The sequence below is a fragment of the Pavona decussata genome, unplaced genomic scaffold (assembly GCF_977016875.1).
Source record: "Pavona decussata unplaced genomic scaffold, jaPavDecu1.1 SCAFFOLD_87, whole genome shotgun sequence".
Taxonomy (NCBI): Eukaryota; Metazoa; Cnidaria; class Anthozoa; order Scleractinia; family Agariciidae; genus Pavona; species Pavona decussata.
This window is the reverse complement of record NW_028145504.1, coordinates 2,518,709-2,535,397: the sequence shown is the minus strand read 5'-3', so window position 1 is coordinate 2,535,397 and position 16,689 is coordinate 2,518,709. Positions and strand designations below refer to the sequence as shown.

The 16,689-nt window shown below is 38.8% G+C and overlaps 1 protein-coding gene across 1 annotated transcript; it reads right to left on the bottom strand.

Moving 5' to 3' along the window:
• Nucleotides 1-6,163: 6,163 nt before the first annotated feature.
• LOC146474764 (uncharacterized) lies at nt 6,164-15,698 on the bottom strand. Its single transcript, XM_085116851.1, has 12 exons — nt 15,602-15,698; nt 12,379-12,910; nt 12,074-12,182; nt 11,867-11,989; nt 11,001-11,061; nt 9,981-10,636; nt 9,782-9,874; nt 8,816-8,908; nt 7,607-7,780; nt 7,296-7,393; nt 6,582-6,715; nt 6,164-6,195 (listed from the first exon to the last, which is right to left on the bottom strand). Exons 2-12 carry the CDS (start codon nt 12,897-12,899, stop codon nt 6,164-6,166), a joined length of 2,094 nt encoding a protein of 697 aa, XP_084972977.1. The 5' UTR covers nt 12,900-12,910; nt 15,602-15,698.
• Nucleotides 15,699-16,689: the final 991 nt, after the last annotated feature.

The following is a 16,689-nucleotide window of genomic DNA, read 5'->3' as shown; positions in this document are numbered from 1 at the left end:
CATTGGCAGCATAGACAGAGACGGCTCTCGCACCATATGTCTTGGTGTTATAGCGAGGAGTAGCTAAGAGCCTTTGGTCACCAGATCTTAATGGGCGTGATGGTAGATATGGGCAAAAGAGTTCAGATATGTAATCTGGAGCCAGATTATTAAGCGCTTTGTATGTAAGAACTAGGATTTTGAAATCAATTCTGGCCTTGACTGGAAGCCAGTGCAGTCTTTGAAGAACCGGAGTTATATGTTCACATTTCTTACACCTATTAACTAATCTAGCAGCAGTGTTCTGAACAGACTGTAATTTGGACAATTCGGAATCAGGAAGACCAGCAAGTAAGCTGTTACACGAGTCCAGTTTAGATGTAATAAAAGCATGGACAAGTTTTTCCGTGGTAGACTGGTCAAGGTACTTTCGAAGTCGGCCAATATTTCGAATGGACAAAAAAGCGTTCTTGCATATGTTATTGACATGCTTAGTTGGATGGATGGATGGATGGATGGATGGATGGATGGATGGATGGATGGATGGATGGATGGATGGATGGATGGATGGATGGATGGATGGATGGATGGATGGATGGATGGATGGATGGATGGATGGATGGATAAATAATTCCTTACAACTCTAATGAGTGGATCGCTAAAGGGGTATAGATTCCATAAACGAGTTTCGGAAAATAAACTGGTGTACGTGCATTTCTTTTCAGGTGAAATGGCTTGTACAAGACTTCACTTTGACTAAACTTCAAAATGAATGCTTTCGTGTTAAGGGATGTAATTCACTTTTTTTTAATAGTCTATTTAAATGGATGGATGGATGGATGGATGGATGGATGGATGGATGGATGGATGGATGGATGGATGGATGGATGGATGGATGGATGGATGGATGGATGGATGGATGGATGGATGGATGGATGGATGGATGGATGGATGGATGGATGGATGGATGGATGGATAAATAATTCCTTACAACTCTAATGAGTGGATCGCTAAAGGGATGTGGATTCCATAAACGAGTTTCGGAAAATGAACTGGTGTACGTGCATTTCTTTTCAGGTGAAATGGCTTGTGCAAGACTTCACTTTGACTAAACTTTTAATGAATGATTTCGTGTTAAGGGATGTAATTCACTTTCTTTAATAGTCTATTTAAATACCATCTCAATCTGAACTTTGTAAATAAGAAATAGGGGCACATATGCGTAGGAAACGTCTTTTAAAAGCTTTGCTCATGTGAAGATGGCGGCCACCTACGTAAACAAAAAACAACGACGATTTTAGCTTAAAATCAATCCGTTTTAGCTGTAAGGCATTCAATAGTCTTTAAGCAGTCCGCCACAAGCAAAAGCTACTTACCTTATTAAGATGAGGATCTTCAAGCCTGACTCTTACTGTCTTTGGTTTAGGTGGAACTGAAAGACCAGATTCAGGGTCACCAGAGTCAACGGAAGTCTTTTCGCTATTCATCTTGACTTCTAATGACAAGGACGGACAAGTATTTTTTCACGAATCTGGGGAAGCATTGTTTGGAAATATTTCGTGGTGTGTTTGTCTGTCCGCGATGGGATCTGGCTAAGATGACCTCAATTCTTCCTCATTGCAATCCAATCCTCTGTTGTCAACACCGACTGGTCTTCCTCCTCTACAAGTTTCCATTTCCTCGGGCATTTTCGGCAGACGTTCACTCGTAGGAGGTTCATCTCTTCCTGTTAGTCCGTACATAATACTCAGAAGAACGCTTATTTTGCCCTCACGCGGTAGTTCCTTGACTTCCTTCAACATTTGGTCATCTTCCACAGTTGTCGTTTTGGATGGAGAAGGCACAACTATCTTCATACTCTTGTCTTCTGAAGTCAATTCCTTGTTCCTGTTAGTTTCTTCCTCTTCGTTGACAGAAAACAGGGCACTGAAAAAGTATCTTGCAAAACTTGTTCTTCTCACAGGAGCCCCTTCATCCGTAACTTGCCCTTCCTTTCCCTTCACGCTATCGATGAATCTGTCACGCACTTTATTCATATCTAAGAAAAAAAAATATATGTATACTTCTAAGCAATATTCTTTGAAATATACAAAATTTAATTTCCCTTCACATTCAGTAAAGGCAACCTGTACCAACAGTCTTTAGTAATTTGTATCAACGCTCCCATCGCAAACTCAAAATAACGAACAACTGCCGGTTCACTGTAAAGTCGTATTACAAAATGCGAGAGCTCGAATTATTACAAATTTACGATATATTATTTCAGTTGGAAATGGAGGAAAATAAAAACAAAGATAACAGTTATTACAATTCAATTTAAGACAGTAGAGTATTGCAATTCTCTTGTGACGTTATTACAATAGGCCATTTTCATGATGGCGTCATTTGACTACAACTAACAGAATTCATTTCTTCTTCCTCTTCAAATTCAGATTTTGTAATCCCTGTGGAAAGCAAAGAACGATCGCTCTAAATAGCTGACAAAACCACAAAAAAATGAAGGATTCTAGTAGTTGTAGTTAAATGACGCCGGAGAGAAAATGTTCCATTTGCGACGGTACTGGTGCACAGTCTCAATGCTCAAACTCTTATCCCTGTTTGTGCCATTTGAAAGCCCAAATCATTTTATCGATGAAAAAGAACTATCGATCTTGACATCATCAAACCTTTAAGTTTACCAAAAACCCCTGATTCTCATGCCAGTGGCGTTAAAAAGGGCATAACAAGCCAAAGCTCGGCTTTCAAGGTAGTAAAGTGCATACCTGTTTCAGTAAAGGTCACTGATTGTAAAAGACTTTGCGATGGTAGAAAAGAAGTTTTTCTCTGAAAAAAAAAAGCGGAAACAAACACTGTACACGTCGTCTTCTTCAGCGCCGAAAGATTGATTCCCAAGACAAAAGGACTATGAGAAAGTAATTTTTTCACCAGTAGGTTAACTCGTCACTTCTACCCTGTGATTAGCACAAATAAAAAATAAAAGAAGTAACAACCAAATGGAAGAAAGAACGGTTTCGACCGAATGAATGAATGAATGAATGAATGAATGAATGAATGAATGAATGAATGAATGAATGAATGAATGAATGAATGAATGAATGAATGAATGAATGAATGAATAAGTGAGTGAGTGAGTGAGTGAGTGAGTGAGTGAGTGAGTGAGTGAGTGAGTGAGTGAGTGAGTGAGTGAGTGAGTGAGTGAGTGAGTGAGTGAGTGAGTGAGTGAGTGAGTGAGTGAGTGAGTGGCAAAGTATTAAGCTAAAAAGGGGACACTGTACTGTGGTCAATTTAAAAAAAAAATGTCCTAAATTTCTAGGACCTGTCATGCTAGCGGGGGGAATCAAATCCGTGTCTAAATCCGTTCAACGATGACACTTCACTGAAACTAACGGAACTGCAACAGTGGTGGACATCTGTTCGCATGACCTTAATCGCCTCAGGAATTTCATAGCACTAGAAACCAAATCCTTTCCTTTTTCGAAGGAGGCCAATACGTCATAAAAATGAGAAATAATTTCAGCTAGGGCTTTCGTAAGACCAACAACAGCTAGTAAATTCGGGAAATAAAATTCCGTTTCCTAACACGTAAGGCAACTGCCTCTCGTTTCCAACCCATGACCCTGATCTGGTAGTGGTACCAAACATATAGCATCTATATTACCACAGCAACATTTGCAGAAGAAGTTGACATTTTCTTGTCAATTTCACCAGAAGGCTGTTTGGTTCCACAGTGGAAAATCAGGACAAACACCACGCCTATCTTAACCAAAATCAGTGTCATCACTTGTAAGGCAGAAATAACTTTCTTAGTCGGATTTTCATACCAAGGAGTTATGTTTATCAAAAACATCCAAACTCTACCATAAAATCATTGCCAAGTGCATTACCTACAGTACAAATTTCTATCAACGACTCACTCTGGAAAGCTGGTTTACTAACTTAGAACAAACGCCACTCAACCGTTGCCTACAACTACCTGCACCATACAAACGACTTATTGACAACAGCAACGAAACAGACAAACGATAGACATTTTAGTAACAATAGACCCACGGACTTTTTGACTAACAAAAGACGGATCGAAACGCACCAATCACTTTTTACAGTCTTCGCAGCCAATAACATCACAGCTTACTGACAAACGACCAATAACATCTGGACTTCGTTGACCAATCAGGTTAACAACTAGAGACGTATATACCACCTACTGACGTTGCACAATTCACTTGACTCCGAAGATGACTTCCGAAACGTCAGTCAAAGTCACCACAAACAGTCCTTCTCAGGACTACACTCACCCGGATGATCATAATTTACGTACTTATACTTTGTATGTGTATTTCATCTCTAACAATAAAAAATGATCTTAGTGGTTCATTTGCAGTTTTAACGGAAGAAGTAACAAAATATCACGTTCATAGGATGTAGGCACGGTTACAGCTCATTTATCATAAACGCTCTTGTTGAAGAAGGGCTCTGCTTAAGTTGTGTACGCAACTGTGATGGTCTCTCATGTATTAATTCTTTATTCCGCATTTCAAATATATAAACCTTATAAAATCCAACAAATTCATCTATCCAGGAAAAAAAATGTACATAAAGAAACTTAAGAAAAAAAATTTTGCTCATTGAACTTGCTTGGGCACCAGGGACTTCATCCATGCATCTAGTCCGCTCTTCCAGAGGCGAAGTTATTTGGTGAACAGAATTAGATCGGGCTAACCGAAAACTTTCTTTATATCAAATCTCATCTAATTTTTTATGTATTCTCCTCCATCTTTTCACCTCCATTGGTATATTTTGAATTAAAAAAGGACCAAATCCAGTTGGATTGATTGATTGGTAAAGTACTGCATAGGTTCATAGTAATAGACCTATTCGGCTAACGCAATGTTGTACCTAATTCAAATCCTTTGGGCATAAAATGTTTTGTTCTAAAGTATTTCCATATCATTTAAATGTGAATGCTACATTATAATGGAAATGCAATAAACAAAGAATCTTAACACCGGGGGATCTGAATTGGGTACAACATTGGGTTTAATAGCTGAATAGGGGTATCATCTCGTTCAAGCCTGATTTTTTTTAAGGCTTTCTTGGCCGATGATAGTCTCTCGTTTATTAATTCAAAGTCTACTGATTATTCAAGAAGCAACACTCGCCGTGAGAGAGATGAGGAGGAGGACTACCACTGCCAGTCTTCAGTTGAGTGTGTATTTTCTTACGTTTGTGATTACGTAGCCTACGTCGCAGACAGTCTATACAATCCCTGGTATAGTTCTCTATAGGTCTTGAGTGACAAGTCCGGCTGCAACGCAGGCTATGATTACGAAGTCCTCGATTACTTTTGGGGAATCTACTTTGAATGTCTTTAAGTTCGTTCTCGATACTATCGCGCGTGAGTACAGGCTTCCTTTCGCTAGTAATTTACTCCCATGTTTCTAACAAATAAATTCTTTGGAGCTCAGGTATTCGGAATTTGTGGCACAGGCTCAGTATTTCCGAGCTTTTAGGCAATGGCTGTATTGTCGACCGCAATGATCCTTCGTCCTGTGTCAACCCTTTAACAGTTGCTGAACGGAAGAATTGTTAATCGGGAATTAGCGTTAATTGGTTTTCGAACAAACGGACCTAGGAGTGTTGAGTTGTATCCAAGTCGCTTTCGTTCTTGGCGTATACATTATTTTTTCAGTCTTTGCATGTAGTTGTTAAATTCGGAACTTAGCACTTCGTGATGTCTCTATTTGAAGTGATTTATTACAAGTTCTTGCGGGGAAGTGAGCTGTGCTTGGCCCGTCCTAGATTTCCTGTCCTTTTCCGATGGGGTTTCCCGGGGCAGGTTTATTTTGGCCGCGTTGGTGCGTTTACACGTTCGTTTGTTATTGTTTTTTTTTTTTTGTTTTTTTTTTTTTCATATTAATTAGTCAAGTCTTATGGCGTTACTCACAAGCCATATCCAATGTTCTCCATGACTTGTTGCATCTTGCTGTTTTTTTATTACCATTACCTTAAAGATCCCTGATCTCTACAACATAAATCGCTTTCTCCCTTCTATCAGTGACAACAAGTTCTGGCCTGCAGAAACCGTAATAAAATGTTTAACAGCAAATATCTTGTCAGAAGAAGCATGTTTATGTTATAGAGTCTAGGTAGTTATTTCTTGTTCTAAACGGGTGTCCACAGCTCCTTAGTTGTCCTCTTTGTCATCTGGTTGAGGAACTGCAACAAAAAATATCCGGCACTATTAATTTTAAGATAAAAAACTTATAGAAGAACACTGGGCTCTGTATCTTGGAAGTCCCAGTACACCATACCAGCCTGAAAACAATTATTTTGTCTGCAAGGAACTTCCCCAGATCAGAATAAAACTGGCGTTCGATATAAGGTTTACTCGCTACGATTTGTCGACCTGACAGAATCGAAGCGCCAATCGTGAGTGTGTTTTGACACCGATTTAAGACACATAATCCTTAAATAAAAGACGCAGGACACGACAAACTGCCGAGCCTTCGTGCATTTTCGTCAATCGATTTCCACCTTATTAACCATATTATTTCAATCACGACATTATGCACAATTTAAAAGCGGAAAAAAACAGACCTTACCTTTTCGGTTGCAAGTTGTTTGTGAACCTTGGAATATCAGGACAATCAACAAACCAAGAGCAGCGAAAGAGCCTGGCACGAGTGAAAATACGTGACGTACATATTCACCACACTCCTCGCAGTCAGATGTGTTACTGCAAAGAAAAAACCTAATTATTAGCTCCTTAGAGATGGGCTAGCATCTTCTCACAAATGTGAATATTCAACTCGACAGCGCCGGATAACTGTATTAATTTTTTTGTAGACCTTTACCTCTAAACAAAAAAGCTGGCAAACAAGCAAACAAACGGAAACGACGTGCTTAACCAGGCCTCCCTATATTTCACTCTAAACCATCTGTAATGATCTTTCGGAGAGCAGTAAGATTTTTCGATTCTTGACCGTCTTCATCTATCATTCGATGTTCCATTTTTAAATACCGATGAGTTGGAGGCTGGAAGTTAACTTAAAATTACTAAATCTAATTTCAAGAGTAAAACTCCAAAATTCTCGTTCGGAACAGTTTTTCGGGACTCTACATTACACTTGAATGAAGCCTATCGAGGCGAGTCCTTTGGAGCGTTCGTTTGCTGAGTAGAATCTGCCTGGAAATGGAACTACGTTGACCAAACGGCTTTCTGGTGGGAAAGGAATTGGCTTTGTGATTGTTTGTTTTCCTGAATCATTTTCTGAGTTACAGTACCTGCCGTTTTAAAGTAAAACTAAGCTGATTACCTTCCTTTAGGAAACAATTTCTGGATTGCCATGACCAAGGCGCCTGCTGTAAACCTTGCCATCAAGCCCATAGCTGCAAATACGACTCCAGATGAGCTCTGGGGGAAAAATGCATTCTTACATCAGAATGTGTGATATCATTTTCTAAAAGTAGTTTGATACGTTTTTGAGTAATGTTTCATCTAAGAATGGCGCACCATTTCTTTCTTTAGGTAAACCTAAGTTTACTTTGATGAGTATGAGACGAGAGAAAATGAAAGGAATATGAAACATGCTTTAATGCAGAATTTCAAAGCAGTCGCTCAACTTACCTTGTTTTCTCCAATAAGATCTGCTGCGAAGCTAAGTGAATTAACAACCATGGACGAAAATCCAAATCCCAGTAACACAACGGCGGGGTAGGTCATGACGCTGTTGGACTGGGTGATGAAATAAAACCAGACTCCAGCGCAGATCACAAGAAAGGCAGCTAAGATGAAACACCACTGAAAAATAGAAGAGATTTTAGCGAGTAGAAAGGAAAATACAGAAAAGATGGTCTCAAAGAAAATCTCAATTGGGTGTCGAAAGTAAATTGGTTTTATTACTTTCTGTGATTGGTTAGCAGAAGTCACGCCACTTTCTAAACCAGTATGAAAAAAAAATAATCGTAACTTGCTTGCGGGGATTGTCCTGCGCTTGGGGCTGGTTACATATATTTGCTTTGAATTCTGATTGGTTCACTATGTTGATCGCGTCTTGTCCGATTGTCCAGAGTAATTATACTTTAGCTTTGGCTGACAATCAATTGAAAACCGCTCTAGAAAAACAAGCTTTGAATTTCCTTGTCTAATATCAATGTTCTATTTGACTAAAAAATAAATATTCTCAAGTATTAAAAGTTATTTTCTCATTTTTCTTTGTTTTTGTTCACCTAATTTTGCTTAAAAGGGCTTTAAACGGGGACCCCCACTCCTCCCACTTTTGTTACACTGTCACCGCCTCAACGTCACATTAGGGATGGCGACGTATAGTGAGGAAGTGGTAAGTGAACGTTGTGGAATCGGTTGTTTTAAAGAATAAAGCCAAGCGTGTATTTTAAAAGAATATTTTATACAAACTATATTGTAATTGTGCCGCCAAAAAAAAATTAGTTAACTTCGAGTTTTATTCACGAGGCAATATTTTATTTGATCTTGCCATACGGACTCTGCGATGTTCACAGCTCAGTGTCTACAATGAAATGATTTGCAGCTTGGCCAGGCCAAGGTTCCTTTTATGGTGCGGGTCCTTGTTTAAAATTAGTCCTTACAAGAATGAAATGTTTCGGGGGGGGGGGGGGGGGTATTTGAAAGTGTTCGGTGTCTCTGAGGGCAGTGTTAAATCTTTAAATCTTCTTTACACTTTCAAAGTTGGTTCTTGGATGATCAACACCTCGTGAATTAAGCAGTCGAATCTGTTGCGGTTTTTTTTTTAGGGTTTTTTTTTTTCAGCTTTCTTTATAGTTGGAGTACACTTCAGAGGTTCGGCATCAATTTTACCTTCTTTCCAATTATCCCAACAAGTTTCTGTGACATTCCTGACGATATCGTTGCGCTGACCAGCATTATCAATGGAAGATAAGCAATGGCGCCCTAAGAAAATATAAAAAAATGAAACAAAACAAAATGCAACCGTTAAAGGCCTTTCCATTTATAATAATACCATGGCCTTCAGCAACTTCATCCTCTCTTGCCTTCAGACAGTGATCGAACTAATCAACTGAAGCAATGAATCATCTTAAAGAATTTAAACATAAAGAAAATGGAAAAGTTATCATAAATAAAGGAAAAGAGAAAGATAAACAAACAGACAGACCGACAGACAGTCAGAGTAAAGGAAATATGGAAAGGGAGAAAGAAAGGAGAAAGAATGAAGAGAGAAAGAAAGAAAGATTACGTTACCGACGTTACGATTAAGATTACGATTGCGTTACGTTATGCTGTGTTTCTATATTTGTCTTTGCACACCCACCGGTACCCCATAAAAGGTAAAAGAAACTTGGCATTAGGCCCCTCCGTATAACCTAAGACTAAACATGTACTGAACTAATTACAGACAATTGTCAAGAAAGAAAGAAAAAAAGAAAGGAAGAAAGAAAGAAAGAAAGAAAGAAAGAAAGAAAGAAAGAAAGAAAGAAAGAAAGAAAGAAAGAAAGAAAGAAAGAAAGAAAGAAAGAAAGAAAGAAAGAAAGAAAGAAAGAAAGAAAGAAGGAAGGAAAGAAAGAAAGAGAGAAGCAGTTACCCCTTAGACAGGAGCCTCACAGCAATTACAACAATGCCAATGTGTAAATACTATGGGAATGGGATTGCACTGTCTCTACGGATAGACGCCTGGAGAAGGAGAGTAACAGGCCATACCTTGTTGTACGTCACTGATAGAAGGGAGAAAGTGATTTATGTTGCTTTACATGAATTCTTTTGTAATAAGGGATGTAAGTAATTTTATTTAATGTTCTATTTAGATACCTTCTCAAACTGAACCTTGTAGATAAGAAATAGCGGCAAATACGCAAATGAAACGTCTTGAATAGCCTTTGTACAAGTGAAGATTGCGGCCACCTACGTAAAGAAACAACAATGACGGTATCAGCTTAAAATAACACAATTTTACCCGCAAAGCATTCAATGTTCTTTAAGAAATCCGCCACAAGCAAAAGCTACTTACCTTGTAAAGATGAGGATCTCTAAGCCAGGCTCTCACTGTCTTTGGTTTAGGTGGAACTAAAAGACCAGATTCAGGGTCACCAGGGACAGCGGAAGGTTTGCTATTCATCTTGACGTCTAATGACAAGGACGAACAATTTGTTTTTCGCGAATTTGGCGATGCATTGTTGGGAAATATTTCGTGGTGTGTTTGTGTGTCCGCGATGGTATCTGGTTGAGATGACCTCAATTCTGCCTCATCGCAATCCAATCCTCTGTTAGCAACACCGACTGGCCTTCCTCCTGTACACGACTTCATATCTTTGGGCATTTTCGGCAGACGTTCACTCGTAGGAGGTTCATCTATTCCTGTTAATCCGTAAATAATACTCAGAAGAACCTTTATTTTGCTCTCACGCGGTAGCTCCTTGACTTCCTTCAACATTTGGTCATCATCCACAACTTTCCTTTTGAATGGAGAAGAGACAACTATCTCCATACTCTTGTCTTTGGAAGTCAATTCCTTGTCGCTGTTAATTTCTTCCTCTTTATCGATAGAGAACAAAGCACTGAAAAAATACCTTGCAAAACTTCTTCTTACAGGACGCCCCTCATCCGTAACTTGCTCTTCTTTTCCCTTCACGCTGTCGATAAATCTGTCACGCATTTTATGCACATCTAAGAAAATAAAAAAAATTGTATGCATATTTGCAAGCACTAGTCTTTGAAATATACAAATTTCAAATTTTCCTTAACATTCAGTAATGACAACATGTACTATCGTAAATTACAATTCACACATTGTTACAATTTGCGACTGTACTGGTGTACACCCTCACCTCGTTGTTTCTTTATTCTGATTGACATTTAGTCTCAACTGACGTTACACAAGCCCAAATCGTTCTATCAATAACACAGAACAAACTCAACATCGTCAAATCTTTAATTTTTACCAAACACCCCTTATTTGCAGGTCAGCTAGTACCATTGAAAATAACATGCCAAGCAAAAGCTCGGTTTTGTAAGAGATTAAAGTGCATACCTGTTTCCATAAAGTTCATTGACTGCAGAAGACTTTGCGATGGGATAAAAGAAGCTTTTCTCTGAGAAATAAGCCGAACAAAAGGTTATGAGGTTATTGAAACAAACAGTGTACATGATAAACTTGTCACAAGTCGTCTTTTCAAGCGGCGAAAGAATTACTTCCACGAAATTACGGAATTTTAGAAAGTCTGTACACTTGAGCAAATGTTCCACCAGTAGGCTAAACCAAGAAACGAACAAACCGAACGGTCACGAATAAACCAAGAAACGAACATACCGAACGGTCTCGAACAAACGAATGAGAGTTTATTAATGGATGCATGCATGGATGGATGAGTGAATGAATGGATGCCGGAATGGACGGGGATAGTGCACTGTGGTGAATTCTAAAATTATCGCAGATTTCTAGGACCTGCCATGAATAACAAAAATTGAAAGTAGTGTTCAGGAAGGGGACTAGAACACAGGGCCTCTGGATTGAACCTCTGTACGGTAACGTCTAAGGACTTCCTCACACTGCAATCCTCATGTAATTGACTAATCCTTGTATATTCCCTGTCTACGAATTAATACATTTTATTCCATTGCTTACAATAAGCACTCTTTAAAATCTAAATAGACTCCTAGAGAGAACAGAAAGTGTAAAGAAAAGATTCTTGTCTGGAGAAATAGGACGATGGCATAGAGATATCAGGACAAATTTGATAACAGAAGAAGACAAACAAGACAAGTAAGAAGAAGTAGACGAAAAAACGAAGAGGAGGAGGAGGAATACTTTGGAAACATTTCTATCTTCTGTTTCTGTTATTGCCAACCCATGACCCTGATCTGCTAACGGTAGCGAAATTATAGCAACTATATTACCACAACAACATCTGCAGAAAAGGTCGTAATTTTCTTGTCAAGTGCACCAGAAGGCTCTTTGGTTCCACAGTGGAAAATTAAGACAAACACCACGCCTATCCCAACCAAAATCAGTGTCATCACCTGTAAGGAAGAATTAAGTTTCTTAGTCGATCTTTAACCCGAGGAATAATCTTCAAAAATCTATCAAAAACATCCACACTTTACCGTAAAATCATTCGAGCTTTCTGCTGAAATATTGTCGTTGGTATCTTGTCCAAGAATTGCCCAAGCCACGAGATAGGTAACAATACCACTCAAAGATGTAAAAGTGGTCCTTCAGAAGAAAGAAAATGATAAAATAGATTTAGTGTGTTGTCAAAAGAATTCTCGTTGCTTCTTTAATTTGTTTTTCGTCTATCCATTAAATTCAATGGGTAGATAAAAATCTACGTTGGATACCGAAACGTCATCGTCTTTGGATGACTTCTTAAATTACAGTATTCACAACCAGAAAAACGTGGAAGGCAAACCTCCATGCGTTCAATTCAACGGCTTCGCTTTCATCTTTAGCAACGACAGGAATGATTGACAGATGTCCAATTTCCAACAAGCTGTCTGAAAAACTGACAAAAGTGTTAAGTATCATAATGTACATCATCAGTTGCCATTGGCCACCATTGCTCTGGCAAGGAAAACATGAGCTGAAGTAGAGCGGAATGACGATCACTCCCATCACTGCTCCAATGAGATGCCAAGATTTTCTTCTTCCAAGCTTTCGGGACAGAAATGGGATGTTGATTTGGTCTATCGAGAAAGCTGCGAGTGGTGATAGTATAGACTGAGATACCATCCCATAAACAAACAGCCAGCCAGCATTAGCAGCAGAGAGACCAAGCACATTCATGAGGAAAACCAGACGGAACGATGCCAGGAGTGGATCGGTGATGTCATACAACACGTTACCTACTCCACAGGAAAAACGTTGTAAAAAGGGCGTCCGAGCGTCCGAGTCTTCTTTGTTAAATCGGCAGAAAAATTTTGATACTCCCATGTTTTTTAAACCTGAAAAAAAGTTTGTAAGAGATCACTAATCTTCTTTATACTAATTTTTAACAACTGGTTAATTTATTTTCTTGTTTGAGGACGGCGCCTACTTTTGTCACTGCGCAAACGTTCTGCGCATTTCGAGATACTCGGCAAGGAAAACATGAGCTGAAGTAGAGCGGAATGACGATCACTCCCATCACGGCATCACGGCACTGGGTGGTGCATACTTATACAGGGATAATTTTGCGCGGTTTAACGCTATGCAGAGAAAGCAGAACAAAGCAAGTGCTCTGGTATTTAAAAAGAAAATTGGGGGTAACCATGCATTTTTCAGAGATAATAAAGCTTTAATTTTGGAAAAAACGAAACGCCATAAATTGTTCTGTATTTTACGGCTTTTTAGAGTTACCCCCAATTTTCTTTTTGAATTTCAGTAGCCCGTACTAAGATCTGCTTTTCCCACAGGATTACCACAGGGTGCAAAATTCCGTCGTATAAGTATATATGAGGCGTGACGTGCATACGTCGTTAGATCAATCAAAGGTCAGGTTTTACTAAGATACCGTTGCATAACCAATTATTGATTATCAATAAAAATCAATAAAATTAAGACGTGTCGGTGAGTGAGTTTCGATTTCTATTGATTTGTTGAACCAATCAATATCAATCAATTAATTATTATTGATTATTATTGATTATATTGATTGCAATCAATGATAGATTTTCATTGATTGATATCGCCGGGACTGAATTTTTAGGTGGACCGCTGATGGAGCAACTCGGTTCGATAATTTCTCCAAAGTGAATGTAAATTTCTTGTCGCGGAAGACTCAAGATGTTTCCTCTCACTTATAATTTCAGATTCGTATACCGGTATCATGGTTCACTAGGTTAAGGTAAGTGCTTCGACACGCTTGTTGATTTTTGCCTAATCACAAGAGAGATTAGAAGTCTATTTTAGTGGAGCCGCGGGGCATGCATTGATGATTAGAAGGAATGGCGTGAAATAGACTCACGTTCGCATTCTAAACCGACCAAATTAATTACAGCTCAAGCATAAGAACAAAGGGTGGCCAACACTTAATTAAAATAGGCCGTTTGTGGTTTTCAAGTTCCTCGATCAAAGCAACACGGTGGTACACCGAGATGTCCCTACTCTGGGAAAAGATTAGCTGCTTCCACGAACTGCCAAATGTCGTCCTAGGTACCATTTTTTACCACACGTACGAAAACTCGCAAAGGCCAAGGCAAACTTATTTGGTTTAAATTGGTTTAAATATCAGATTTGTTAGTCACCCAGCCTAACCGGTACCGTCCGTTTGCCTACTGTTGGCGAAATATAGAAATTTATTTATGGTCTATTTATTGTGGGTTTACAGCTTCCAGCAAACTAATTGGCATTAATCCCAGCCTCGCCTTTTTGAATTGTTTCGTGCTCATGTGCTTAGAAATATATTTATGGAAATAGAAATTTATTTATGGTCTATTTATTGTGGGTTTACAGCTTCCAGCAAACTAATTGGCATTAATCCCAGCCTCGCCTTTTTGAATTGTTTCGTGCTCATGTGCTTAGAAAAAGCAGTACTCTGTAAATTGTAAATATAATTGTTTAGGAGAATCATTGAATCTTGCAGATATTGTTAACACTCTGGACACCCTGGTAAAAGCGAGGCAATACTCAGCAGCCGAAAGAGTCATACGGTGCCTATTGTTCCAATCCTTATCGGAGGATACTCTATCAAATGGGTAAACAAAATAAACAAAACACGCTTACTGGGGATGACAGTTGACAATACACTCAGCTGGGTCCCTCATACCCTCGACCTTTAGAAGAGCTTACTCAAGAAGATGAGGTTTCTCCCAAGAAATATGCTCCAGGATTTTTATTTGAGGGTTATTTTGCCTAGCGTGAATTATGGCCTTATTTTATGGGGTGCTTGCCACAACTCCGATATTCTTAATTCCTTAGAAAAGCTGCATTGTAGAGCGGCTAGAATTATTTTTAATCTACCGCGAGATATGGCATCTCATGATGTTTTGGATCGTGCAGAGTGAGTCACTATTCGTTTTTACTATAAAGTAGCGGTTTTTAAATGCATGCATAAGATTTATGATGAAAGGCTGCCTATCACCCCAAGCAGCTGTATAGGGAAGAAGCGTAATCTTTCATACTCAATTACAGCACGCGATTCACTACTGGTGCCACGTTACTGTGCTTTGGAACATGCTGACTTCCAAATATACTGATCTTGGTGATACAAGCCATTATAATCTTGCCAAAAAGCTCAAAACTTCGGAACTTTTTAAGGTCGTTAAATTCAACGTATTATCAGCCTCGACCGCTAGCTTCGAACTTGAAGATTTTGTATATATTTGAATGTAACTAGGCTAATCTGTTTCAAGTCGCACTCATAGCGTTTTAATATGCTTATACAGTGCGTTTAATTGTATTTAATATTTTGCTCTACTTGTATTTCATTTAGTAGTAATGTATTGTACACGACCCCACAAGCTTTCAGCTTTTGTATACATCATGTATAAATAAAGACGACCTACCTACCTATATTAAATTGTACATAGAGCTCTGCTGTATATTAATGTTTCGTTCGGGTTCCTGACCAACCCTCACCAAAATAAACGTTATTTCTTGGAGGTAAAAATGAAAAAAAAGCGGTTGAGACGCGATTAGCAACAACAGGGACTAACCTTCAACTAAAAGCTCTCTTATATTCCTTGCAGTTTGTGAGGTAGTTGATGCCTACACTTACAGTATCTCCAAGTTCAACGAACGACTTGCCACCTTTATAACCGTTTTTTATTATCATTATTCTTTTTTTATTTCTTTAGTTTTATAATATGACGGTCCTCCTTTGTACGTCATGTAATTAGGCAGGAAGTAGGGGAAGTTTCAAAGCTTTTGTTTTTACACAGGAGCTAATTAATTTTAAAACATAACGCGCGTGCTTCCCTATCTAATTCGGCCTATTGGCGTCATAATGGTACATTTCTCAACATACGCACGGCAGGCGTCCATTGATGACGTGTGCAAGTCAGATGGAGGAAGCATGTGCGCTATATTATAAAAAGCTTTTTACAGAGAGACAACACCATAAAAATGTATAATGAAGTTTAATGAAACGCTCAGATTAAACCGATATGAGAAATCTCTTTCACCTTTGTGTTTTTGTACAGCACATTTAGAGAATTTTGTAATTAATCAGGAACAAAACCTGTTTTCCAGGAATCATTTACTTTATCTTCACTATGTTATAAAAGAATTGGTTCATGCTTTTAGCAGTGTGTATATCGAGTTATGGATGCACTTGGGAAGTTTCTAGAGCACTAAAGAAGCTAGAGTTGCTCTCGGCTACGCCTCGATCAACACTTACGCTTCTCTCGTGCTCTTTAAACTTCCCGCGTGCATCCATAACTCGATTTACGCACGCTAAGCATGAACCAATTGTTAAGTGGTCAAGGGTTGCTACTTACATTGCAATTGCTTTGTACTGTGTATTTCATCTCTGACAAGAAAAAGTAACCGTGGAAGTTGATTTGCAGTTGAACGGAAGAAGTAATAAAATATCGCGCTCGCTGAATTTGGCACGGTTACAGTTTATATAAACCAAAAACGCTTTCGTTGGGGGGGGGGGGGGGGGGGGAAGAGGGACTGATTAAGTTGTGTACACAATTGCGATGGCCTTTCGTGTATTAATTCTTTCATCTGCGTTTCAGATATATAAATCTTATGTAGTTCTTATGTATTTCATTTCCATTTTTTTTTTTCAATTCTATGG